Here is a 25181-nt window from a genome sequence, read left to right as displayed (position 1 = left end):
AGAGAGAGAGAGAGAGATAAAACGTGGATATATTCTCTCTCTCTCTCTCTCTCTCTCTCTCTGTGTGTGTGTGTGTGTGAGAGAGAGAGAGAGAGAGAGAAAACGTGGATATATTTTGTGTGTGTGTGTGAGAGAGAGAAAGAGAGAGAGAGAACGTGGATATATTTTCTGTGTGCTTTTATTTGCGTTTGGAGTTATCTGTTAACAATGGACAATAATCTAATGAGAGTTTTAATAAAAATACAAGTCCACCTGTCCCTGTGTCCTCAACCTGCTTCTGCCCCTGTGTTCCATGTGACAACTGTACATGAAACATGGATAAATGTAAATCAAATGGCATGTGGATTTTTGAATGTCTAGAGTCAGCAAGCATGTCTGAAAGCATTACTGATATATATATATATATATATATATATATATATATATATATATATATATATATATATATATATATATATATATATATATTAGAATGAGCGTATTAACATTAGCCTGTTATTTTCAGCCGGAACTACTTTCAGTGCTGCTTCTGACCAATCAGATTCGGATGATATACAATAATGTTCCCAGACAAATTAAGACTAAAACCCCGACTAGGTGGCTTCTGTAACTTTGTAATGTTTGGTAAAGACATCGAAAGCACCACAACACCGATGAGTAATAAGTACGTGACAGAACAGTGTCCAGGAAGTATGACATGAGTAAAACTCATATGACATGAGTTGCGCTGTTCTGCGGTTGCTCGTGATGTGATGGTGTTTGCTCCGCCTCGCTTCTCGGATTATAATCAAGAAAATACCATCAAAACACTTCAGTCCTGCCTTTAAACCGAGCTGTTGCTACATCCCTAAAACCTGCTTTACTGCTTAATCCAGACAGGAGCCGTTGCAACCGCCGAAATGGGGGTGAAAATACATGTAATTTACTGGTAAGTCCAAGATATCTGTACATATAAACCTGTGTTTATAATTAGGTTATGCTTAGGTTTATTGAACGCTGCTTTATTGTGCTTCCACATAGCTAGGCGTTAACATTAACACAAAACCCGTGACGGTTGAAGAAGAAAAACCCAAAAACTAAATAAATGTTAAAAAAAAACAACAGTCCGTTTATATGAAAGTGTTTACGTTTACTGACGGCATAGTTGAACACTTTGTAGACGTTGTAGTGTTTTTTCTGAAGCTACACACGGACAACGTTACCGTGTTCCAAATTTCACTCCGCTCCCTACATCTGTGCCCTTCGTGCGTCCCTCTGATACCTATATAGTGCACACTATGTAGTGCACTCGGTGTGACGTCTACATTCATTTGAGATCGAACCTTGTGGGATTCGCGTGAGAGCTCTTGTGTCCCTCGATGACGCCACAGGGCGATAAATAAATAAATAAATAAATAAAACTAAAGTGTAGTAATAAGAGTGTAGACATTTCCAATATCGTTTTAAACATTTTCCTAATTGAAATGTTTTTTATTGGTAATATTTTAAGTAGGTTAAATATATCATATTTATTAATTGATTATTAATATTAATAATTCAAATTCATCATTTTAAATTTTAATCATTTATTTGTTTTGTTTTTTTTCAGTGGTGGATGAGGGTACAGGCCCAAGGTATGTCTATTTTTTTATTTGTTTTTCCAGCACACGGTTCCGTATTTCAAGTTCGACTTCATTTTTCTCACAATCCTAAACGTCACTGTTGTTTTTGTCATTTGTTTTTTTGTTCACAGTTCACCAAACTCAAGACGTTGCTTGAGGATGAATTTCCAGGCGACCTTGAGATTGTAAGATATATATATATATAACACTTAAACTGATATCTGGATGTCACTCTACTCCTTACAAATCACGACATATACATTTCTACTAATCCGCTAATTTACATTCTTATTATATTTACATATATACATTATTTAATGCGATGTTGCATGGTGCTTTATATAGGTGCAGTAAGTCTACAGTAATTCTACATCTACTTCTATACCTCAGGTTCTATTAAGGACATCTACAGCCCAGGACAATACAGTATTTGCTATTGAGCTGCTGGTTTTTTATGTATACAAACCTGTTTCTGTTGTCAGGTTACTGACCTCATGAAACAGACGGTATTTGACAAAACAGTCAAGGAGTGCATGTATCAGGTAGACGTGCACCTGAAACTACAGAAAGCCAAGACGTGTCAATTGATTAAACAGTTGGTATCACGTGCGGCTCCTGCTTGACTGAAATAAAACCTGCTGGATAAGTTTAGACACCCACGGTATGCAGGAAATAATCATGTCTCTCTGACATAATAACACTTATTATTTAGTAGCAGGTGCTGGAACCAGTAGTTCCAGGTTTAAGATAAAATAACATTAATAAACACAGAATTTCAGGACTGAGGACTTGCCGCTGTTACATAATAATATAACAGCACCGAACTTGTTTCACAGACCTTCCACAAGATGTATGCAATTACAAATGGATAAAAAGTATGCCATGTTGTTCAGTGGTGTAAGACGATTTAAACCCTTCACACCACCGCACCCCATGACTGATTATTTTCCTACAAGAAAACACCTCTCTGATGATTTACAGCATGGTACCTGAAATGTATTATAAATAAACTATTGACACTGTTAAAAATAGATTTTATCATACTGACCTTTAATGCATCATATGACTCGGTTGATGCCTGTTGCTACACCAGTCCTCAACTCAGGTTATTTTTTTTCTTTTCCCCTTCTATCTTTATCCCAAAGACAAGTGAGGGCACTCCTACAACCACCGGGTGGTTTGAGGTGCAGGTGAATGGTGCACTCGTTCACTCGAAGAAGGTGAGGATTATTATTCAGTACAATACATCCGCTAAGTCTGGTAAAGGTCACGACTCATTCAATCGTTTTCATCGTTTGCATCATTTCCATCTTTATTAAAACCCTGTTGATGTGGGCGGAGTTATCCTGTGGTGACACCACGACCATCCAGATTAAAGTTAAAGGGAATCAGTGAGAAGATCTTTGTATTGACGCACAGTGACGAGTCACTTTAAAGGAACAGTGAACAAACAACGTTGGAGAATAAATAAATGCCCCCCAATACCCCTATATATATATATATATATATATATATATATATATATATATATATATAATCTCTAGATTCAGACATTGTGTACGTTTTACGAAGAACAGGCTAATTTACCCCACAGTGTTTTGCAGATAAATATAAATAAATAAAAATAATAAAGTGATTGTAGAATATTTGCATAATCATAGCTGATGGAAACAAACAGCCATATATCATGATGAAAAGAAGGCAAATGCGGCGATGGTGCAATAAAGTAATAAACGCAAGTGCACTCTTTCTACAATACGTTTACTCGACATCACATAGAATACATCTGGTTTTGACAGAACGGGGACGGCTTCGTTGACAACGATCAGAAGCTTGCCAGGATTGTGAGGGCCATTGAGAATGCCCTAGGCAAATGAAGCTGCGCCAATGTCGGAGGTAACAAAACATAACAGCTTGATGCAATTCGTTTGATATGAAGCAGATAATACATTGGTCATTTTTTAATCTGCCTCCAGAAAATGTTTAATTTCACTTGCAAGAAAACTGTTTTTTTTGTTGTTGTTGTTTTTTTGTCAATGCCAGTTGATACCCGCTGATAAAAACGACTTGTAGACATAAAGTCACTGTATCTTTGAATGTAGCATTAGAGAATGTGGTGGCATTCATAATAATGTTTCTACGGAATTTCACGTTCCAACACTCATGTCATTTTTCCCCTCTCGTCAGTTTGTTCGTCTCTGTTTGTTGAGCTCTCTGAAAGTGCAACAATGATGGTGACCTCCGAAGTGTCTTTGACACGGACGTTACTTGATGCTCTCCTGCACTTTCACGGAGGAGGCTTTCCGAGTGGGCAAACTCCAGGAAACGGTTTTGCGCAAGGCTTTTAAAGACATGAAACATGCAAATATGCTTTTGTTAAAAATGCACAAACTGGAAGAATATGATTATTCATCCAGTGATTATAATAATAAAAAATAAAAATTAATCCTAAACAACTTGTCTGCTTTTATTTATTAATTTATTCATTTCTGTATAGCAATTGAGGTGTTTATTTAGGTTTAATAGTTTACTGCCTTGTAAAGGTGTTCATTCACTGCTTGTAATCAAGTGCAGAAATTCCATGTGTTCAGCTTTAATGCAAATCGTACTTGCTCTAGACGCAAATTTATTCTGGTCCTGCACTGTTTTACATTTACAGCAAACGCCTTTCTGCTCTCCATCGACAACATCGTCATGCTAGAATACAGGAGTTATTACACCGATTTATCACAAAATAAAAAGGTTAATTTGTGCAATTGCATTGCAAGTAACTCAACCTTCTTTGTCTGTAATAGTTCTCACTATTATGTAATACATTATGAGTGAGTTAGATGTTAAATATAAGCAGTTTAAAAATGCTTAAAATGAACAAGCGTCTTTTTATTTTAATCTGCCAACCATTAAATCCTCATTAACTAAAATCCCAGTTAAATCCCAAATGCCTCATTACTCCCCATATTGGTCTGCTATATAGCGCATGAAAAAAACCCCATTATGTAATACAATATATGCTCGATAGTAAGTTTACTCTACATGGTGTCAGGTGAAGTTTAGTCCATTAATGCAAGAGACAAAACTATTTAGCTTTCATGAAAATTATATGCACTCTGCACACAAATTTCCTCTGCACATGCATGGATTTCCATAAGGACGTGAGATAGCACTTTGTGCTATTCTGAAGATTGGGAAATATATTAGAGACCATAATGTTGCTGAGATCTATGTAATAACCTCATAATCAGAAATAACAACGACAAGGGATTTCAAAGTGATTTTTGTACACAAATTCTTCATGAAGTTGTACGTCTAGTACACAGAGATAACCTGCTGTACATCCACAATCACTAACACCTACTACAAAGGTGGATAAAGGTTTGTGGACACCTAACACCAGTATGTGACAGACTGGGACTGGGTACCTAAACCTGCATCAGTACAACAGTCGTGTATTACAATATACAGCTTTATATAATAAATAAAACAATTATTATTGTCGAAATAGCGCCCACTAGTGTTTGCAGCTATAAATTCAGCCAGAGATCCAAAACGCCCCTGCCGGTATCCTTAAACACAACATTATTTGTCACTAATAATAATAATAATAATAATAATAATAATAATAATAATAATAATAATAATAATAATAATAATAATATTTAACACGTGCAAGGAAAATATTTTTGGTATAAAAAAATAATAATAATAATTACAAAAGAGGATTAAGCCTGCCATCATGTGGTTAAACATTACAAATGCATTATACAAACGATTTACTTATTCCTGTGTATACATCCAGGAAAGACCAGATCAACGTCGATAAAATGTCACGAAGGCCTGAAAATGAATTGACCTATTTATTTATTTATTTTAAATCCGCCGACCATTTTACCATTAAATATTAACAGGAATCTTGGACACATCCCAAACGCAACACTGCTCCCTAGATCCTACTCCTAATCATAAGCTGCGAATGAACGGAGCACGCGACACGTCTAAGTGCACTTCATTTCCAACAGGGAGCGATTTGGGATACGGCCTCTGTGACTGTATTCCGGAAGCGGTATATGGTGGCACCGCCAGCTTTGGAGCTAATGGGCAGTGAAAAAATGACGTTTTGACGTGTTACTAAAATCCGCATGAATGTTTTGCAATTAAAGAGTCATGAATGAAGGCACCCGGGAATCCGCGGGATGCTGTCACTGAGCTAAGGAAGCACTCACAGCGTGAAAATGTCGTTTTTTCGGCGGAAAGGTAAGGAAGTGCTCAGTCAAGCTTAGCTCAGATGTTAGCCGGAGACACAGGAAACACCAACGGTATTTCGGTCTGTTTAGAAACGTACGTGTGCGTTAAAGTTATTTTATCCTTAATCGGTGTTGTTGACGCTTTAAATGACGTGTAGTGACAGTAAACAACGTCAACGCTCGTTAGCATGTTGATTAGCACACAGGTAACAACACCTAGCTTCAATGCTAAGCTGGGTGAGTAACGTTAGCATCCCGAATATTCATCTTTGTTTGTTTACTCACGGCACAGTGATAAGCTTGATATTATATTTCGACATAATATGAAGTAAACATCAATATATTGTAACACCTACATACCGAGTCATAAACGTTAAAGAACAAAGCAAACATTATTCAGCTAATTCACGTAGCTAGCATAACTCACCATCACATAAACCTTACTGTTATCTTGTCGTGTCCGTTTTTAATAAACGTTTCAATGCTGGCTGTTTAAATACCAGGTCGTGTGGACATTTTATTTATTTGTTTTTAAGTTTTTGCATGTTTTGTCTGATTTTGTGCTCATATTTGCAACTCAAAACACTACACCCTTCTGTGCATTCATCTTCCTTAGTCTTCTGTCCTCTGGCTATTTTTCTGGTTTAAAAGGCTTTTTGTTTTCAGATTACTCGAATAAACGGTACATCTATCTAGAAATCAGAGGGATGTCTACTTTTATAGGAGTTTATAGGGGGTGTATACTTTTGCACGCTAATATATTGTGTATATGCTTCATTCTCGAATCTGATTGGTCAGAGGCAGCACTGAAAGTAGTTCCGGCTGAAAGGCAGATAACAGGTTAATATTAATACGCTCATACTTTTTATATATATATATATATATATATATATATATATATATATATATATATATATATATATATACAGGTGTTGGTCATATAATTAGAATATCATCAAAAAGTTGATGAATCATTGAAATTAAAAGAAATAAACATTTGAAATATCAGTCTGTGTGTAATGAATGAATATAATATACAAGTTTCACCTTTTGAATGGAATTAGTGAAATAAATCAACTTTTTTGATGATATTCTAATTATATGACCAGCACCTGTATATGTATATCAACAAAATACAGAAGAGTTGTATGATTAAAAATCTGTAGATAATGAAACCCTCATAAACAACCTTTTTTTTTATATATATATTTTTTTTATTTACAGAACCTGTAAGTTGTATTTATGTCGTACTGAAATGTCTGGATGACGTCATATGTGACGTGACATTAACAGAGTTCTCTTTATTTTTTTTGGCCAGATGTGTTTTTTCCCACTGATTCAGTAATAAAGCCTCTGTCTTTGCTAGTGTATGTCTGTGCATTTGTATGGCGGACGCTACGTTGTTGATATTTTCACATTTACATCACATTTACATGTTTATCGCGGAAGGTGTCTCCGGGTTCGGACGTCTGTAACAGTCGGTTTTTAGGACTTATTTCTTTTTTGGCTTTTTAACTTCCAGAGATTGTGTTAACAGGAGTTCGCTTTTTTGTGGACATTCCCCAAACTTCAAATGTAACAATAAACAGATAACAACTAATAAAGTCGTAATTGTCGACATTTGTCGAATTTTTTGTGAATGAGCAGAAAAAACACTTCATCACTCCCAGTAATTGGAAACTACATTTTCTTCCTTACTTTTGTTTCACCGTTCACTGTCTTGTGAACTCAGACCTCTTGTGTTCTTTGCCCCACAGTTAAAGGAAAGGAAGCAGAGAAAGCGGTTGATCCGAAAGCAGGCAGAGGTGAGTACGACATCTGCAGAGAAGGCCTTTGCCTCATATCTTCTCACTTTGAGAGTCACATCATCACTTTGTAGATGATCCTGATCGGATGTATCAGGAGCTACAAGTCCATGCCATGCTGTTTAGACACACAGCGATGTATTCTGAACAGGACGAGGTGTAGGATCAGATAAATGTCTGGAGTGCATCTGCACAGCCGCAGGGTTTTGAGACGCATTTTCAGCACATGACCGATTTTATCTTTTAAACACTGGAACTAATCAGAGACGAGTTTCTCAAGGTTTCTTAAGGTCAAGCTCACACAAAGCACCCACACACTCGCTTAGTTTAACTCGATGCCCTTTGTGTCAGCTGCATGTTAGCACTCATGTTTGCACTTTGATAGCCTTAGTTTTAGTCGGTTCACAAATTTGCTTAACATCTGTGCTACTCCGAGCAATCTCACACATCCGTGTAGTTTACGAAGCAATCCTTATGCTCATTATACAGGCTACATTAAATTTCATCTTCCTCTCTGATTTTAAAATTTTTTTTTTTTTAATTTTTCCTTCCTCAGCAGGCTCTGCGGTGTCGCTCAGCTCCCCCTCAAGGAACCACCATGCCATCCTGGAGGCGTCCGGGCCGAGCCACGTGGCCATCAGCGCCATCTCGGCCAACATGGACTCATTTGCTCGCGGCCGCACGGCCATCCTCAAAAAGCAGCCCAGCCACATGGAGGCGGCCCACTTTGGAGACCTGGGTGCGCCACTTTCCGTGTTCACCACCATCTCTTTCAGTTGGTTATAACATAAAAAAATCAATGAAGGAAGAAATGCAGTTTTAGTCGATTAATTTTTTTTCAGATTATTATGTGAATATTTGATCTATATGCTGCTAATATCTGGGGGAGGCCAGGCCATAATACTAACTTTTTATTATTAGTCCTGACCTGGTATTCCAGATACACACGTCCGTGATTTTTCCAGTGTTTGACTACTGCTACTTGCAGTATTTGCTCTTCTGACCCTCCTCCAGATACTGTAGCATGTAGATCCACTGATGTAAATAGTCAGCTAGTCTCTTCTAGTCTCCTCTCTCCGTGTGGATCCTCACCATGCTCAGTAAATCCTGACACGTCTGTATAGACGCTTGTTGTTGAACTGGTGTTGCAACCTCGAACAATGGGGAATCCTGCCGCGCCGAATCCAGGCAGCCGTTACAACACACAATCGTCTACCTTCACTGGCCGCTTCTTCTTTAGTGACACACCCATCACTGTCTAACCTGTCTCTCAGTGCATATTGTAGCTACAGTGCCCTCTCCTGCCATTATGTCACTCAGGGTTCTACCTCATATGACTTAACTACCATCCTGCTGGTGTCCAGAAGGGAAACCTGTAGCTTAGAAGAGCGATGCGACACGACCCAGGTGTAAGGTTACTTAATTCACAAAGCAAGCCGGTGCATGCTGAGGATGTTTCTCTAGATTCCTCAATAGGCAGAGTTTTACCAGACGCCCACGATAAACTGAGCACGACTTCTTGTAGTTCATACAAGAAGGCACAGCCCCTCTTTAGCTTTACCTGGGACAGGAGAAGCCTGAAATAAACTGCTGTGGTTTAAACTGAATCATGTTCTCAAAGTCTTGTACAAGTCAGTAATGCGTCAGGAGTAAGTAGTGGTCAGTAGGACGTTCCTGATTTTCATTGTCCTCTTCTTAATATTTTGTTGCTCAGTTCCCAAATGTTCTATGATCTCAAAGGATCTGTATGTGATCTTGTATGTTAAGGTAAGATATGCTCGTGTTTCCACTTTAGGTTGCTCCAGCGTGAACTTTCAGACACAGGAGACACGTTCACGGTTGTCCAAGACGGTGGAGCAGGTGCTCCGTGATGCTGTGGCGCTGCCCTACTTCCTGCATTTCATGGTGACGCGCTCCGCAGAGCACCTGGCACGCTTCTGCCTGGAGGCCGAGAGCTTCCGTTCCACCAGCTGGTCTCGCGTACGCGCTCATAGCCTCAACTCGGTGAAGCACAGCTCCCTGGCCGAGACCACCGGCACTCTGAGAATCTCATCTCCAGACTCGCCGCCGACTCTCAATGCATCGCTCGGCGTAGAGGAAGGAGAATATGAGGATACTTTTACCTCAAGCCCCATGGAAGATAATTCTCATTCCGGATACTCCGTTAATCACGAGGAAGGCTTGAAGCTGAGTCGACGCCCCTCAACTTCCTCATCATCCTCCAGAACAGGAACTCCGGTTAAAGGCCCGGCGCCGAACGCACTCCGCGAGCTATCTGACAGGCTAATGAAGAGTGAGTGAAGCTGACACTGGAGACTCCTTCTTTCACACACCCACGATAAAGTGTCACCATATCGATGATCCTACACACACTGCACACCCTTTTTAAAAGAATTTCCTTTTAGATTAGTGAATATTTGTGCCTCCTCTTCGCAGGTTTTGTTAACATCAGATCAGATTTAAGAGCGCCTCATGTTCGCTGACTTTCTACCTCGACATTGCTCACAGTTCATGGACTTTCACCATTTACATAGGCGTGACAACAGATTCTCTCTTAGCAGCTAACAACTCTTCCTGTCTCCAGGGCTTTGGTAATAACGCTAGTTTGCATTTGCTGCAACTGGCAGACCAAAGCTCATGATGTGTAAAAAAAAAAAAGGATTAATCCCTTGCAGGGACTTTCATTATGCCGCGTAGAATAAAAGCTGCAGGGAAGGCAGCTAGTGGAGCAAGTCAATTGAGCTAAAAGTCATAGCATTAACCTTGCGAGAAGAGGCAGATGCTGTAAGCCTGGGGCTCTTAAACAGTCAGCCTTACAATGAACGAGCATAAAAACTAGCCAACTCTAAATCCACATTAGAACAGGGTTATAAACCACAGCGGGAAATGTAGTTAAACTACACCTCAGGTCTCTCTCTCTCTCTCTCTCTCTCTCTCTCTCCTCTCTCTCTCTCTCTCTCTCTCTCTCTCTACAATTCTGATAAAGGTGAAATATAGAAAGTTTCAGACTTTTAATGACTAGAAAATCAGGATCTATTTTTATTTATTTATTTGTTTTGTTTTTTAACAACTCTCTCTCTCTCTCTCTCTCTCTCTCTCTCTCTCTTCATGTGCCGTAGGTATAGAGAGGGACGCAGTCACCATTTTCACGAAGTACGTGTCTCCGGATGCCTTTAGGCCCATCCCGATCACCGAGCAGATCCGTAACGACATCGTCGGTAACAAAGCCCTAATTTATTTGTTTATTTTTTAATAAAGCATAACAGAGTTTAATATAAAATAAATTGTCCTTATGGGAAGTTTCATTATCTTCTATTAAAATCCCCAACCGGTTTTATCTGCGTAATTATCCCTCATACCCCAAGACCCTCCCCAAACATACCATGAGGAGTTTGTGTTTATGTAATCATGTAATTATCTGTTTGCCAGCTAAAATCTGTGGAGAGGACGGTCAGGTGGACCCCAACTGCTTTGTCACTGCGCAGTCAGTAGTGCTCACCATTATGGAGCAGCAGTAAGTAACCAGATTCAGTATCCCAGGCCTTGCATATGTATTCACACCCCTTCGCTCATCAACATCAGGGTAGAAACGTTGGCTGTAATTCCAGCTGCAAGGCAAATGATACGCGGCAGCTTCGCACATCTGGTTTACGGAAAGTTTGCTCCAGCTTTTTTACAATTCCTGCCACAGATCCTCGGTTAGATTGCGGCTTGAATTAACGCATTGCGGTTCGGGAGCTTTTTAATTTGTTTTTATAATTCTGTAGAGTGTCGGTGTGGTGGTGGTGGGGGGGTACTTATACAAGGCATGGTGTACAATTACACATAAACAGATCTTGTCTCACAACACTAACAATACATTTTACAATGACTGTTTTAACCTATCTCTCTCTTTCTCCCCCTCTCTCCCCCTCTCTTTCTCTTGCTCTTCCTCCTCTCTCTCCCTCTCTTTCTCTCTCTTTCTCCCCCCCCTCTCTCTCGCTCTCCTCCCCTCTCTCCCTCTCTCTTCCTGTCTCTCTCTCTCTCTCTCTCTCTCTCTCGTTTCACAGGCACTTTAGCGAGTTCTTGAGAAGCCATTATTTTTGCAAGTACCAGATCGAGGTGCTGACCAGCGGTTCTGTGTTCTTGGCAGACATCATGTTCTGCGAGTCCGCCCTGTTCTACTTCTCCGAGGTGAGGGTTCAGTCAAGGTTTATTATTATTATTATTATTATTATTATTATTATTATTATTATTAAGTCGAATTACACCCCCCTCACCCCTTTTTACCCCTGTAGTCCTGCAGTTCTAGCGTTTCTCATTATTTTTGCTATTTGTTAAAGATGCTCCCTTCCAGTGTACAGTATATAATGCAGTAAAAAATGTCTTTACCAGGAAAAAACCAAGTGCAAGCATGCAGAAAAGTTGATGAAGTGTTAAAAGTATATATATATATATATTTAGATGTTAGCGAAAAGTGTTAGGCCGAGTGTAGTGACTGAATCTGGTTGTTGTGTGCAGTACATGGAGAAGGAGGAGGCAGTGAACATCCTGCAGTTCTGGATGGCCGCCGATAACTTCCAGGTTCAGCTGGCCGTAAAAAAAGGACAGTACGACGGACAGGAAGCGCAAAACGACGCCATGATCCTTTATGATAAGTAGGACATCAGGCCTAGTTATAAACCTGGGCCTGTATTCATGAAATTTCTCTGAAATGTTGTCGTTTTCCATTAAAATGAAAGAGAAGGCATATAAAGGATCTTAACCCTTAAAAAAATGCTCATATACACGATATAGACACAAATGTCTTAACATAGAGACAAAGTGAAGGTTTATAATAAACCAGATTTTAAAAGCGCTCCCTTTTTTTATTAGACAACCAATCACAGTCTTCAAAAGAATGTGTCATACCTAGTAACAAGGTTAAGCCCCGCCTCCTCTCTAAGATAAAAGTTGCTCAGGGTTGCTCTGTGATCGGCCCCCGAGTCACTCTTAAGATTCCTAGTTAGATGTTTTAAGATAAATTAGGAGCTCTGAGATCATCCTTAGTCTTTATGAATACGGCCCAGACGTCCTGCTGCTCCTCCTTCTGTTTTTTTTTCTTTTTCTCATCCCTTCATTAATGTGCTTTCTCACTGAACACTCATTTCATCCATTCACGTGTTAAAGTATGATATTTCACAAGAGCGCGAAATAAATGCGGTTGTTCCTTCGCAGATATTTTTCACTCCAAGCCACAAATCCATTGGGGTTCGGCGACTCGGTTCGGATGGAGATCGAGTCGAACATCTGTCGAGAGGGCGGTCCTCTGCCCGACTGCTTCACCACTCCACTACGCCAAGCCTGGACCACCATGGAGAAGGTCAGTCAGAACGTCAGCCTAGACGTCGCGGCACAAATCAGTCGCTAATCCACTTTGTGTAAAGATTAAACCAGACCCTCTTATTTTGTAAGGGAAATGTGATTCGTATGTAAATAACCCGCATCTAAATAAGCAAATTAGAAGTAATTAGTAGTAGCTCAAGTTTTAGATACAAACTTTTTTTTTAGTGTCATTTATTTAATTTTTTTAAAGCTTCTTCTTGTGAGGCAGAATAATTTTCAGTCATTATCATATCTAAACCAAGCATGACGTTAATCAGAAAGTATTCTGGCTTCAGTCGGATGAGGCGTGTTTAGCTGCGGTAATGTGATTCACTCCATTAAAAAATAAAAAAATAAATAAGTGAAAGAGATAAATGGAATAATCCCTTAAAGCTGCTAGTGTTCGAATGCGTTTTATTGTTAATTAGTTTTTTTTTTTAATTGAACAAACAGTAGTGCTCAATCAAATAGACAGAATCACACGGGTTATTAGTTGTATCCCAAATGACACGAATGACTCGCACTGTACACTATGTACTGAATATTAGACAGGTTGTGTCATCTCAAAAGGAACACTAACCTTATTATTTTCTTTTTTGTTTCTTTGTCTTTTCTTTTTTTCTTTCCTCCTTTATTTTTTAATTAACCAGAACCATTTTAGAAATGCGTGTCGGAAAATTTAGTTTTCATCCAGCATCAGTAGCTCCGCCCATCTTCACGCCCTCCAATAATGTGAGCATCGAGTGTCCGACATTCTACACTAGGTTTTTATTTTTTTCATTTATTATTTATACCACACAACGGTGTCCAAAAACTGCTTAGGTTTTTGGTTTGGATTGTTTCAGCCTTTAGCATTTAGGATCAAGCCACAGAAAAACCCCAGTCAAAAAGTATTTGAAATTCTTTACCGGTTCCAGGCATTTCAAGGCATTTTAATATTTATTCTGTGAGAAAACACCATGACTTGTGTTTTTTCATGCTATCAGCGTGGAGCTGTGGACTTTTCACAGTCACATTCACCTTCGTCCCTCTCTGTCGTTAACCCTAGGTCTACTTGCCAGGCTTCCTATCCAGTGACCTGTACTACAAATACTTGAGTGACCTCATCAATTCCGTACGGGCGGACGAGTTCGTGGTGGGAAATTCGGCGTCGTCAGGTCAGGGCGCAGCCGCGGACAACGAACGCAGCTCGGCCACCTCGGAAGGGTCGCAGACCCAGGTGACCTTTCAGCTTCACGCTTGATCAGATCCCTTCACTCTCGTTGGCTGGCTTTGGCTTCTGGCATTTCCGTAAGCCGTGATGACATTTGGAGGAGATGGCCTCGTGTAAACATTACTACGTTACGAGGGGTAGTTGATCATGGGAACTGGGACTAAAGAAGTAGCTTTCTCTTTGGCAGTTATTTACCCAGGGGCTCTTAATGATCTCCAGCAGTGCTCTAGGTATATAGTGAGAAAATATATTCCTGCTAAACTAATAAGGCTGTTTAATCATTATGTCCAGATTACATTATATACAAATCATAGAGTCATTAAAAGCTCCAGGCTCGTGTTGTTCCTTGCCAGGAAGTCTAATTAACTAGGCTAAAAAGTGGCCACTAAGGTAATTTAACAGCGTTAATACAAACTACGGAAAATAAGCGAGCGTGTACTCGCATCTCTTGGACTCTGTATGTAGGCACAGTGTTTATCTTCTCCTGCTAATGAAGCGGGAAAAAAACAAACTGGATACATGATTTCTCTCACTTTCACCCTGGCTTTGATTTGTCCATCCTTGTATTAATCCATGCTAAAAACTCTGATTCAGCAGGGCTCCAAAAAAGTGGCCGTGAAAATCCTAAAGAACTTTGACGAGGCGATAACCGTGGACATTGCCAGTCTGGACCCCGAGTCTCTGTATCAGAGACCGTACGCTGGGTGAGTCACTGCATTAGCTCATTTATTTAAATACTGGTGGCTTGACACAATTTAGGCACAAAGTTATCTGTATACTGTAACCTTGGCTCCAAAATGATTGGCACCCCCTGTCAAGATTGATTAAAAGGTCATGGACTAAATGGTTTAAAATACTTCATTTCGGTTCAGTTTACCGATTAACGATATGACGAATTTATCTGAGACATTAGGAGCCGTATTACAGACAGTAGGTAATCAATCGTACAGGATTAAGGCTTGGTTAATAGCTAATTAATGACGTGAGTGAGATCCGCTGCCGTTTTATTCAAATCTATTAAGAGCTACCGTCTCCTCTTCCGTTCAGAAGAATGACCTTCGGCAAAGTCAACGAGCTGGGCCAGTTCATCCGGGAAGCCGAGCCAGAACCAGACGTCAAGAAATCCAAGGGTAAGAAGCGCACAATACCAACGCGGCGCTCTGGTAAGCATTTCGAGTCGGGTTTATATACGACAAGCATCTGTCTGTCAGCGGTGTAGTTCTAGTCCCGGCCTCCTGCTCGTCATGTCTGATGCACACGCTGGCATGCACATTGTGCTGCACGCCGGGTGAATCGGCTCTCGACTCGTGCTGAAGTGCTCTCCAGGCCCGGGTTTGAGTGACTTGATGTGTGTGTTGCCATGGTGATGAGAAGACCGATTTTGTGAGATTACGATAAAGAGCTGGAGATGAAAAGAGAAATCTCTCTCTCTCTCTCTCTCTCACACACACACACACACACACACACGTCGTTTCACCCACCCTTGTTCTTTGTCCCATTTCTGTGCTCTGGATAACATTTTTTAAGATTGACTCCAAATGTAATGCCGAGCCACTGAAGCGAGGCGCAGCCACTCAGGCGTTTTCCATCTGTCTGCTACACAATCGGAGTTCACTGCATCTGATCCTACAGTAGAATCCGCACTGGATTCAGACGATATTGCAGAACCAAAGGAAGCTCAAACCTCTCTCTCTCTTGGCTTTTCTTTTCTCCTAGGTTCAATGTTTTCGCAAGCAATGAAGAAATGGGTGCAAGGGGAAACAGATGAGGTGAGCATGTGAAATAAATAAATAAATGCAACCGAAGGCTATAAAAAAAAATTGTAATGGTTGTCAAATACGCTGGTTAAAAAAAAAAAGACAATTCAGGTGCTCGTTTGTGAAGAGAAGCATTTGTACTCCTGTCCAATCCTATTCATGTTTCTGTGACCACTCATTCTAGGCTCAGGAGGAAATGGCCTGGAAGATTGCTAAGATGATTGTCAACGATGTCATGCAGCAGGGACAGCAGGAAAACCCACTACCGACACCCAGTCAGCTACAAACCGTGAGTGCTCATATTTTGCCTTAGCCCATGTTTTCCAATATGCATGGTTGCATGTGAAGTCTTAATCATTATTAACCACCAAACCGTGCTGTCTTTTAGCTATGACTGTGTTCCAACGACGAGGGAAGACTAGCCCTGCTCCCAGCCTCCCTGCTGCCGTCAGAGCCAAAAATCTGGAGATCAAACTGCACACGGCATTTCCCCAACGACGAGTTACGTAATAATGAAGCTAAAAACAAAGTGCTGCAGCTCCACAACCTCCTCTGAAGTCGTGTGTGTTGTGTGTTGTGTGTGTGTGAGACAGGAAGATGTCTGTATGTACACTTGGGTTCATGTGACCAACAATTCAAGCGTTATGAAAGCATTTTGAAGGCTTTATTTTAACCTAAGAAGAGTTAAAAAAAAAAAAAAAACAGATTTCCAAGAGAGATGGACTTCCAGAACAAAATCCCAAATAGACAGAGATCCAGGACGAAGACGAATCCGCTGTGTCGTGCTGTTACCATGCCAGGCGCATCAGAACCTGAACAAAATCACCGGAAAGCCCGGGTTACACCGATCCCTTACCCAGTCCTGGTTTCTTATCTTCCCCCAAGAAGCTTCCTTCCTCTCTGTACAGAGAGTTGTGTCTTAAGTGTTTTTTTTTTATATATATATATGTATATATATATATAAAAAAGTGCAAAGATTTACAAGTAGTGGCTATGTACAGTTTTATTTGCAGGCGTGTTCGTATGGCTGCACCTTTAAACCGTACCACGATGGCAGGATTTTATCACTGAGGTTTTTCCCAGAAGATGAACGGACCAACGCGTTTGATTTAAACCTGACAGATTAAGCTGCAGCTTCAACTCCACTCCATGTCCACTCCAGAATCAGCTCCTTCTCTGTAGTCTTATTCCAACACGGACAAGCGGTAGTGCAATGTTCAACCCCTACCTACATCTCCAGTCTATGATGATGTAGATTTCTGGTTTCGAATTAATGTAACTTCTTTTCTTTTTTTTTAATTTCTTCTTCTTTTTTATGGTGTGTCTCTTTTGTTTTTCTTACTTTCTTTCTTTTCTTTTTTTTTTTTAATGAGTTGTCAAGCACGTGTGTCTAAGCGTATTTGAGCGATGCTTGTTCTTTAGGAATAGCGTACTCCGAACACGCAAGGACACAGCTTCGGACCTCGTCGAGATGTGGAGAAGAACCAGAAACAGACGGACTTTTGGTACTATGTACCATTTATTATGTTTTTCTGATATGTATGTGTACTTAATCTATAATATATTTAAATTGTGTTTGATTGATTTAAATACATATATTATTGAAACGGCTCCGTATTCTTTTATTTGGAAGTCGGACACTTTATTTGTTGGGGGAAAAAAAAAGAAAGGCAGGATTCTGAGATGCTTTTCTGCTCACGACGGTTGTAAACATTGACTCCTTTCCCAGATTCCCAGCAGTGTCTGAAATAATCAGACTAGCTCACCTGGCATCAGTAAGCATGCTCTGGACATCACGAAGAACAAAGGTTTGTTTGAGTTGAACAGTCAGGTCTAGCCCTAATCACATGAAGGATGAGGCGTACAGGTGTTCCTGTGAACATCGACATGGTAGATCATTGTGTATTGCAGCTACGTTACATCGACAGATATTTAGCAGGTGTAACGTCTCATGGCAAAACGACTTGTAACTAGGACAAGCTAACAAAATGTGGACAAGAGCATGCAGTTTAAGGAAAACCAGATGCATCATAGAAAATAAAACAGGATTAAGGAATCTTTGCATGAACTACAGACATAAAACCGCCAATAGAGGGCAGTAGCACCCTTTCCCATTAAAGTACTTCCTGTATCCATAGATTTACTGTCAGTAACCACTCATTATTTTTATTTTGTATTCTGTAGCTGCGACAATTAATTAGCACTTGTCGAGGACAAAAAAAAATTAGAAAAGCCGTTTTTGACATTTATTTTATCATTTGTCTATGTAAACAAGTTATATTTAGAATCTAATCTAATGAGGCATCATTGTCATTGGCTGTGTCCCAAATCATACACTACAGTAGATTAATAGAAATACAACCTTGCATTGATTCACAAGGAGAAGGTTGCAGGACGTTTGGATGTTTTATCAGGATTCCACTCATGGTGCCAAAGGGGGAGGACTAGTGGTTAAGGTGTTGGACTACTGGACAGAAGGTCTTGAGTTCGAATCCCATGGCCACTAAGCTGCCCTGATCAAAGCCCTTAACCCTTAATTGCTCAGTGGTATAAATTGTAATTCACTCTGTATAAAAATGTCTGCTAAATGCCAGAAATGTAAATGTATGAGTGAACATCCAAAGTGCACAATTAATGCACAAGGCTGAGGCAAGGAAAAAGTCCTTGAGCCCTCGTGAGAGACTTAAATAGGAACTTTGCTGTTCTACAAAAAAAAAAACCAGAGCTAAATGCTGGGATATGCACGGGACAGACTATGCAAAGGTCCAGTGTCCAGGTGAGACCCAAAAGGTGACACGTGGGTGAGAGACAGAATAAGGTGATTCGCACGTGCAGAAGTCAGTTATAAATCAGTTAATATTACTGCAGTACGGACAGAATATGCAGGTTTCACTGTGGCCACTGAAAATATCTCGAGGTGACGCCCACCGGCGTCTGACGCGCGCACGCGCCTAGAGAGGAGCTCCTGTAACCATTCACTAGTGTTTACACGCCCGTGTGACAGCTGGGCAGCTTGCAAGAGCTCTGGAAAAGACCGTTCTGATTTCAACTCGTATTTGTGCTTTGAATCACGTGCACCAGCTGTCACTGACCGTGCATGCGTCTTCTTGGAATACCGCGTCCTGTTGGAAGTCGCGCATGTTGGGATTTACGTCCTCCTAAACTTCGTGCCACGCGCCTTGATCAATTACGGGGATTAAAAGCTTTATATATTCCCACGCACGTCACTTGTATGTAATACTGTTTCCCCAAACCATAGTATGTTCGTTTCCACGTATAGCGCGGGCACTCCAGATGCATGTACTGCTTGACCGGGACAGGAAAGAAGCCGCGGGTGGCACCGGCACCATGTTCAGCTGTGTGGGCTGCTTCTGGCTGCTGCTGACCGCCGCGCTCGTTGCGCTGTGCAGCTTCAGCTTCATCTCTCCCGCGTGGATCGTGAAGGAGCAGCATCACGGGAGGAGCGGTCACTCGGTCAGTTTCGGCCTGCTCTGGCACTGCTCCGAGTCTCTGGACCACATGTACACATGCTACGCGTTTGGCGGCATTGGGAGGTTTTCCGAGATTCCCTCCAGCTCCTGGCAGGTAATGATGGCACTACAACTTCTTCTATTTCTATTACTAGTATTTATACACCTACTGATAATAATAATAATAATAATAATAATAATAATAATAATAATAATAATAATAATAACATGAATAATAATAAGTAGAACATTTAAAAAGTGCCATCAGTGCTTGGACCCACAACAACAACAGCAACAACAACAACAATATTAATAATAATACTAATACTACTACTACTAATAGTTTACACCCTTAGTTTACACTAATAGTTTAATAGTATATAGTAATAGTAATATATATATATATATATATAGAGCGAGACCTGTGGAAGAAACTGTAAAAGGTGTACAATGAAACAGTGGCAGGTGTGTTCAGTATGAACAGATTGTGGATAAAGAGTCCTGGCATGGAGCAAAGGAACCCGGTGGCTTCTTGGTTACCATGTGTGCCTCATACCGCTGCGGGTTAGGGGTTTGGTTTATAGAGATTTCTCCTCCTATACATTGTATAAGTGGGTGTAAAAGTAATAGATGGATGGAGTGTCCTGGGATGAGCACAGGATTGCGATTATGAATACAGCAGCAACTCTTACAATACGTACTGTACATTTACCGTATTGTTAAGCTCAAAATCAAGACAGGGAAATGAGACTATTTGCTACAATGCAAGCATTGAAATCGAACCAGTTGAAAGTGTCCACTGAATTGGTACCCTCAAGGGGCAATCTTTTGTACCTTTTGTATATCTTTCACCTTGGAGAAAAGGTGAAAGATTTGTGGCTTTTTAAACTCTTCTAAGACACTTTAAATCAGTAACAGTGCACTCCATTCACACGGTATACTGCTTGAGTCTCCTGCGAGTGAAGAATTAGACAAAATGGAGGTATTTAAAAGGGAAAAGTGAGAACTATACTTATTTTTGAGCAATAATTATCATTAATAACTACTAACATGCGGTATAAAAGCACTGATAGCTGACAATATCCATGATGTCCTGAAAAATTACTATAGCGTAGCATACAAGAGTCTGAATAGTTAATAATGAACGCACACAGATGCTATAAGGATATAAACTTAAAGTCAGAAGTAGGTGAAAGTAAAAGTAAATAGTGAAATGATATGACAGGGCATGCTGTAGATGATAATACGAAAGGTCGTTCGATGACACGATGTTTTATTTCTTTGACCCTTTTCGTTTTTTAAAGAATATTATTTTATACTTTTATAAACGTTATACTTTTATTTTATTCTATTAGCCGCAATAGCAGCTGTAAAGCTCTCTTAAAGTTAATAAGACGAATAAACAAATAAACAAACAAAAATAAAACGTCTTGTTAGCAGTCATTAGACCTTTATGTGGTGATAATGTCAATGTCACATGTCAGAAAGTTCTGAAAATTGGAGAATTGTTTAAAAAATACTATAGAAATTCTGCTATAGTTACTCTTGCAATGCTAACGAATTAAATTCATTAAGAGTTTTTTAAACCGTCAGATCTGACGTTGTAGAAACACCTGAGCAGTCGAGAATTTAACAGCACTGTGGTACGGCAATAATTATTGTTTTACACAACAGTATGAACGTAGGCTATAAAACTAAAAACAATAATACGTTGGAGATCAAGCATGTGGTGCGTCATGGGGTGCCTATGAATATTCATTAAAGCATTATGGTAATACATTTACCACTTGTATGAAACTTCTGCAATTTTACAAAAGACTTAATATGCTAATATCCTGTAGGCAGATGGAGAAAATTTGTTTAAATAATGTATAGAAATGTGTTATTCTGTGTTTAGATTAGATTAGATTAGCGATGAACTTGCCTTTAACACGATCAATTCAACTCAGAACAGAATCCGATGTGAGGTTCAAAAGAGAAACATGCCTGTTTTTCTGATTCAATCCATGCTACAGATATTAATAAAGATTATTGTAGATTATCATATTTCTGCCTTTGTACACTTTCTAAAGTTATTTACTTTTATTATTTTGACTCGTACATTACTTTCCAATTTGTTAAATTCTTGTATTTTTTACTTCCCCTTTCATTTTATATTTAAAATAGATATCTTCCTCTTTTTGTCATTGTCATTGTTTTTTTTTATTTAATCTAGAAAAGGTGGCATAAATACAAAGCTTGCTTCTTTTTCTTCTTCTTATTGTTATTAATGGAAGACAAAAGAAACTTCGCGGTGTGCTCTTTGGCCCTTCCTGCCATCTCCAGTCCACTGGTGTATGAAATACGGACACACTTTATTGCTCAGCATCTCTCAGGCTTTGTCTGCTCTTAAGTTACACTCTCTGTGACTTTACAACAACAAAGTGGCGACCCAGTGGTTTGATTTGATACAAAGCTGAAAGAGGTGTGAAAGCTACTATATTCTATATTTATCCTGTACTTCCTCAATATTACAGACGGTTGTGGTTGCAGGGATGAAGCCAGCAGCCTGAAGGAACATATATTGATGTCGATTACTTTGTTTACAAGCTATGAGGGCAGTTTTTTTTTAGGGTAATGCTGCAGGATATACAGTTTTCTTCACCAGTTGAAACTCCTCTGTGCCGGTGTTTTGGGGTTTGATGGATTGACGGAGTCTATTTTGAGCCAAAAATATCCTAGTGAAAGAAATACGTCTCCAAACACATCTGTAACGTAGTTAGTGACTCCATTTTTTTCACATACTCCATCCCCTATGGAAACCTACCTCAGGGACAGGATTAATTTGGCAGCATTTGGAAACATTTCATTTGAATATTAAAGATGTGTCTCATACAGGGAAATGAGGGAACTTACTGAGGTAAGCTAACTAGTTTACCAGTCAAAGCAAAGACTTGGACATTTTAAGGGCTTTCTCTATTGATCGCAAAAAAAATCCTTCCACTATACGGGACCATTCACTCTATAAAAATCCTACAATGCACTACAAAACCCAGTGAGTATCGATGCTGACTGAGTTCCCTTACTGACAAAACTAGCATGAGAACAATTTTAGGAAAGCTAAATAAGTAAGTTGCTTGTCATCATTGTTTTTTCTCTCAAATGATTATTACGATTATGAACGATTTCAAAATCCACTAGCTAGCTGACGATCCTGACAGAAACGTGTGTGATTAAGTTAACATTTCTACCACGTATAAACCCTAAATATTTGAAATGTTTGGGTTTTTACATTGTTGATTGCTTATCAGTTATCACTGTCTCAATGTCTAGTGATCCAGAGTCCTTACCAGAGCCCCACCTTGTGTACACGGTATACTGATTCGCCACCTAGGAGGCTAGAAAGCTGATTGAGACACATCCATGGTGAAAGCTGTCACAGTAATTCAGCTTCAAACTTTTCCTTCACTCAGCAAACATTTAAATGCGGCTCACGTCTCTTTCCATGTCGTAGGCTGAAGACATCTGCAGGAGTGTGGGTGTATTCTTGGCACCATGGAGGTGATTCAAATGGGAAAACCTCATGGCTTTCCAGTTATTGGTTAAGCTCGGACAATTAACCGTACTTTGATCACGATCACAATGCGAACAGTTGAGTAAGGAGTAAAAACCCTTGAAAGCATTTTGTTATAAGGTGTAGAACAGACTCTGTGGACAAGCCCTGCAATAACCAGTTGCTTAATGCCTCTTAATGCACATTAGTAATTTAGTTTTTCATCCGTTTGGGATCTAAGTGTATTTATAATAGCTTGCCCTCATTTACTGTGTTTAAAGAGCCTTAATATAGGTTTATGCTGTTTATGTGAAGTAAAAAGGCTGTTTTTCTTTCATTTAAAATGATGAAGTGACATAGAACTACTTTGTTTCCTAACAACTGTGATAAATACTTTCCCCCGAATGCTTTGCTCATTAAGCCACTTTGTGATTTTATAGCGCTAATAAAAAAATAAACCGAAATTGAATACAGTATTAAGTAAAGCAGCGCTAGATATGCGTCTAGTTGACTTTCTATTTTAGACTTTATCCATTTAGACAAAAGAGACCGGAGACAGTAAAACATAGTGATGCTAGTTTGCAAGTGTGAGAAATAATAATATAGCTCTCTAAAGCGGTTGTGAAATTCATCAGGACTAAGGAATTATCGTTTAGGTTTTAAGATAATTTTGCGAGCATTCTCCTCATTCCACATATGAAAGATTTTACAAAGAGTGGGGAAACACTAGGGGGCACGTTGGCTTAGTGGTTAGCATGTTCGCCTCACACCTCCAGGGTTGTGGGTTCGATTCCAGCCTCCGCCTTGTGTGTGCGGAGTTTGCATGTTCTCCCAATGCCTCGGGGGTTTCCTCCGGGTACTCCAGTTTCCTCTCCCGGTCCAAAGACATGCATGGTAGGTTGATTGGCATCTCTGGAAAATTGTGTGTGTGTGTGTGTGTGTGTGTGTGTGTGTGTGCCTGCCCTGAGATATGTTGGCACGCCGTACAGGGTGTATCCTGCCTCAATGCCCGATGACTTCTGAGTATGCACATGCCCGATGTGTAAAGGCACAGGCTCCCCTTTACCCAGAAGTTCAGATAAGCGGTAGAAAATGAATGAATGAATGGTGAAACACTGCTGTTTTGTTTTTGTGCCCCAAAGCAGTGAACAAATTCCCAGTAAACATTTGTCTGTTTCAGTCTTTTTACACACCCGTGTTCACCTGTTCTGTGTTAGGTGCTGTTTCTATGTTTCTATGTTGACTTGAGCTACAAGTACTGATAATTTACAAACTTATACCTGCCTTCTTTGCCTTATTTCTACCAGCACATTACCTTTATATTAGATTTATATTCATTTAGATCTAAGGATTAAACCTGAAGCCAGAAAGACAGAAAGAGTGATTAATTACTATAGACCTTTGAAATGGATAAATTTATCCAGAACGTACGAGTGTTATAAAGTAAGTGGTGAATAAGTATGCGATTAATGATTAATGAATACTAGTATAAGAATAATAGTACTAGAATAATATGATTTTATACCTTTGCCTTTAAGATCGTACATGTCTTGTATACATACAGAACTAACAATTAAGCTCTTTAACAACTGGAATAAACAAAACACATGAACCAGACCTATATTTCCGCTGGCCGTCTGCTTTTCAGCATTCTCATCTACAAGTGAGGGTTATTTTACACAGCTGTCAATGTTTAAATAGGCTTTTTTTTCCATTTAAGTCTCTGCCACTGACAGCGGCTTCGTTCTTGCCCCCTCCGTAGCATAAAAGCACTTTCTCCACTCAGATAGCAGCAGTAACCTCAAGAGTTATGACTTATGCATGAAGGCAAAAAAAGAGAGAGAGAGAAAAAAAAAGAAATTAGCATTTGAAAGGTGATATTAATAAATTGCAGCACCATTCTTTTTGATTTGGTGACTTTTTTTTGACCGGATAAAATGATGCTTGATGCATCGGTCTTGCTCGACTCTAAGGAAAAGAACGAACGAAGTCGTTCGGAGAAAGCGTTCGGAAACACGGCGGTATTTTCGCATGTGTAGCCGAGCGTGCTTGGCAGTTAGTGCTGAGATGCTAGTGCATTACTTATTAATGCACATTGTTAGCATGGAGGTGTAAGTGCAACATATTCAGTCTGTTTGATGTGAGTTTTATTGCCGAATCCAGAAGTGAAATTTCTCATAAGGTGCCATTGTTCTAAATTGATTTCTAATAAATGAGGT

General features: G+C 39.7%; 3 protein-coding genes across 8 annotated transcripts in view; all 3 read left to right on the top strand.

Annotated features, from left to right (window-relative positions):
* Positions 1-724: 724 nt before the first annotated feature.
* Positions 725-4057, top strand: selenow1 (selenoprotein W, 1). Its single transcript, XM_027178802.2, has 6 exons — positions 725-928; positions 1589-1613; positions 1733-1786; positions 2747-2821; positions 3401-3497; positions 3789-4057. The coding sequence occupies exons 1-5, from the start codon at positions 900-902 to the stop codon at positions 3476-3478; spliced, it is 261 nt and encodes an 86-aa protein (XP_027034603.1). The 5' UTR covers positions 725-899; the 3' UTR covers positions 3479-3497; positions 3789-4057.
* Positions 4058-5629: 1572 nt separating this feature from the next.
* Positions 5630-17571, top strand: akap10 (A kinase (PRKA) anchor protein 10). Of its 6 annotated transcripts, none has more exons than XM_027178742.2 (15): positions 5630-5852; positions 7600-7647; positions 8207-8386; positions 9443-9940; positions 10767-10865; positions 11077-11161; positions 11697-11820; positions 12148-12284; positions 12844-12988; positions 14039-14209; positions 14798-14907; positions 15251-15333; positions 15920-15972; positions 16145-16249; positions 16349-17571. In XM_027178742.2, exons 1-15 carry the CDS (start codon positions 5831-5833, stop codon positions 16352-16354), a joined length of 1866 nt encoding a protein of 621 aa, XP_027034543.2. In that variant the 5' UTR covers positions 5630-5830; the 3' UTR covers positions 16355-17571. The 6 variants fall into 6 exon arrangements, with proteins under 6 accessions (XP_027034543.2, XP_047665443.1, XP_047665445.1 ...); XM_047809487.1 differs by having other exon boundaries at positions 8204-8386; positions 15254-15333; XM_047809488.1 differs by having other exon boundaries at positions 5631-5852; positions 8204-8386; positions 14801-14907; positions 15254-15333.
* Positions 17572-18818: 1247 nt separating this feature from the next.
* LOC113663401 (transmembrane protein 211) overlaps positions 18819-25181 on the top strand; it is a 102184-nt gene continuing 95821 nt past the window's right edge. Inside the window, exon 1 of the mRNA XM_027178690.2 lies at positions 18819-19545. Within this exon, the coding sequence (XP_027034491.1) occupies positions 19255-19545 (291 nt within the window). The 5' untranslated portion in view covers positions 18819-19254. The remainder of the gene's footprint in view (positions 19546-25181) is intronic.

Source organism: Tachysurus fulvidraco, chromosome 26 (assembly GCF_022655615.1).
Source record: "Tachysurus fulvidraco isolate hzauxx_2018 chromosome 26, HZAU_PFXX_2.0, whole genome shotgun sequence".
NCBI classification, from domain to species: domain Eukaryota; kingdom Metazoa; phylum Chordata; class Actinopteri; order Siluriformes; family Bagridae; genus Tachysurus; species Tachysurus fulvidraco.
This window is presented reverse-complemented; position numbering and strand designations above follow the sequence as displayed.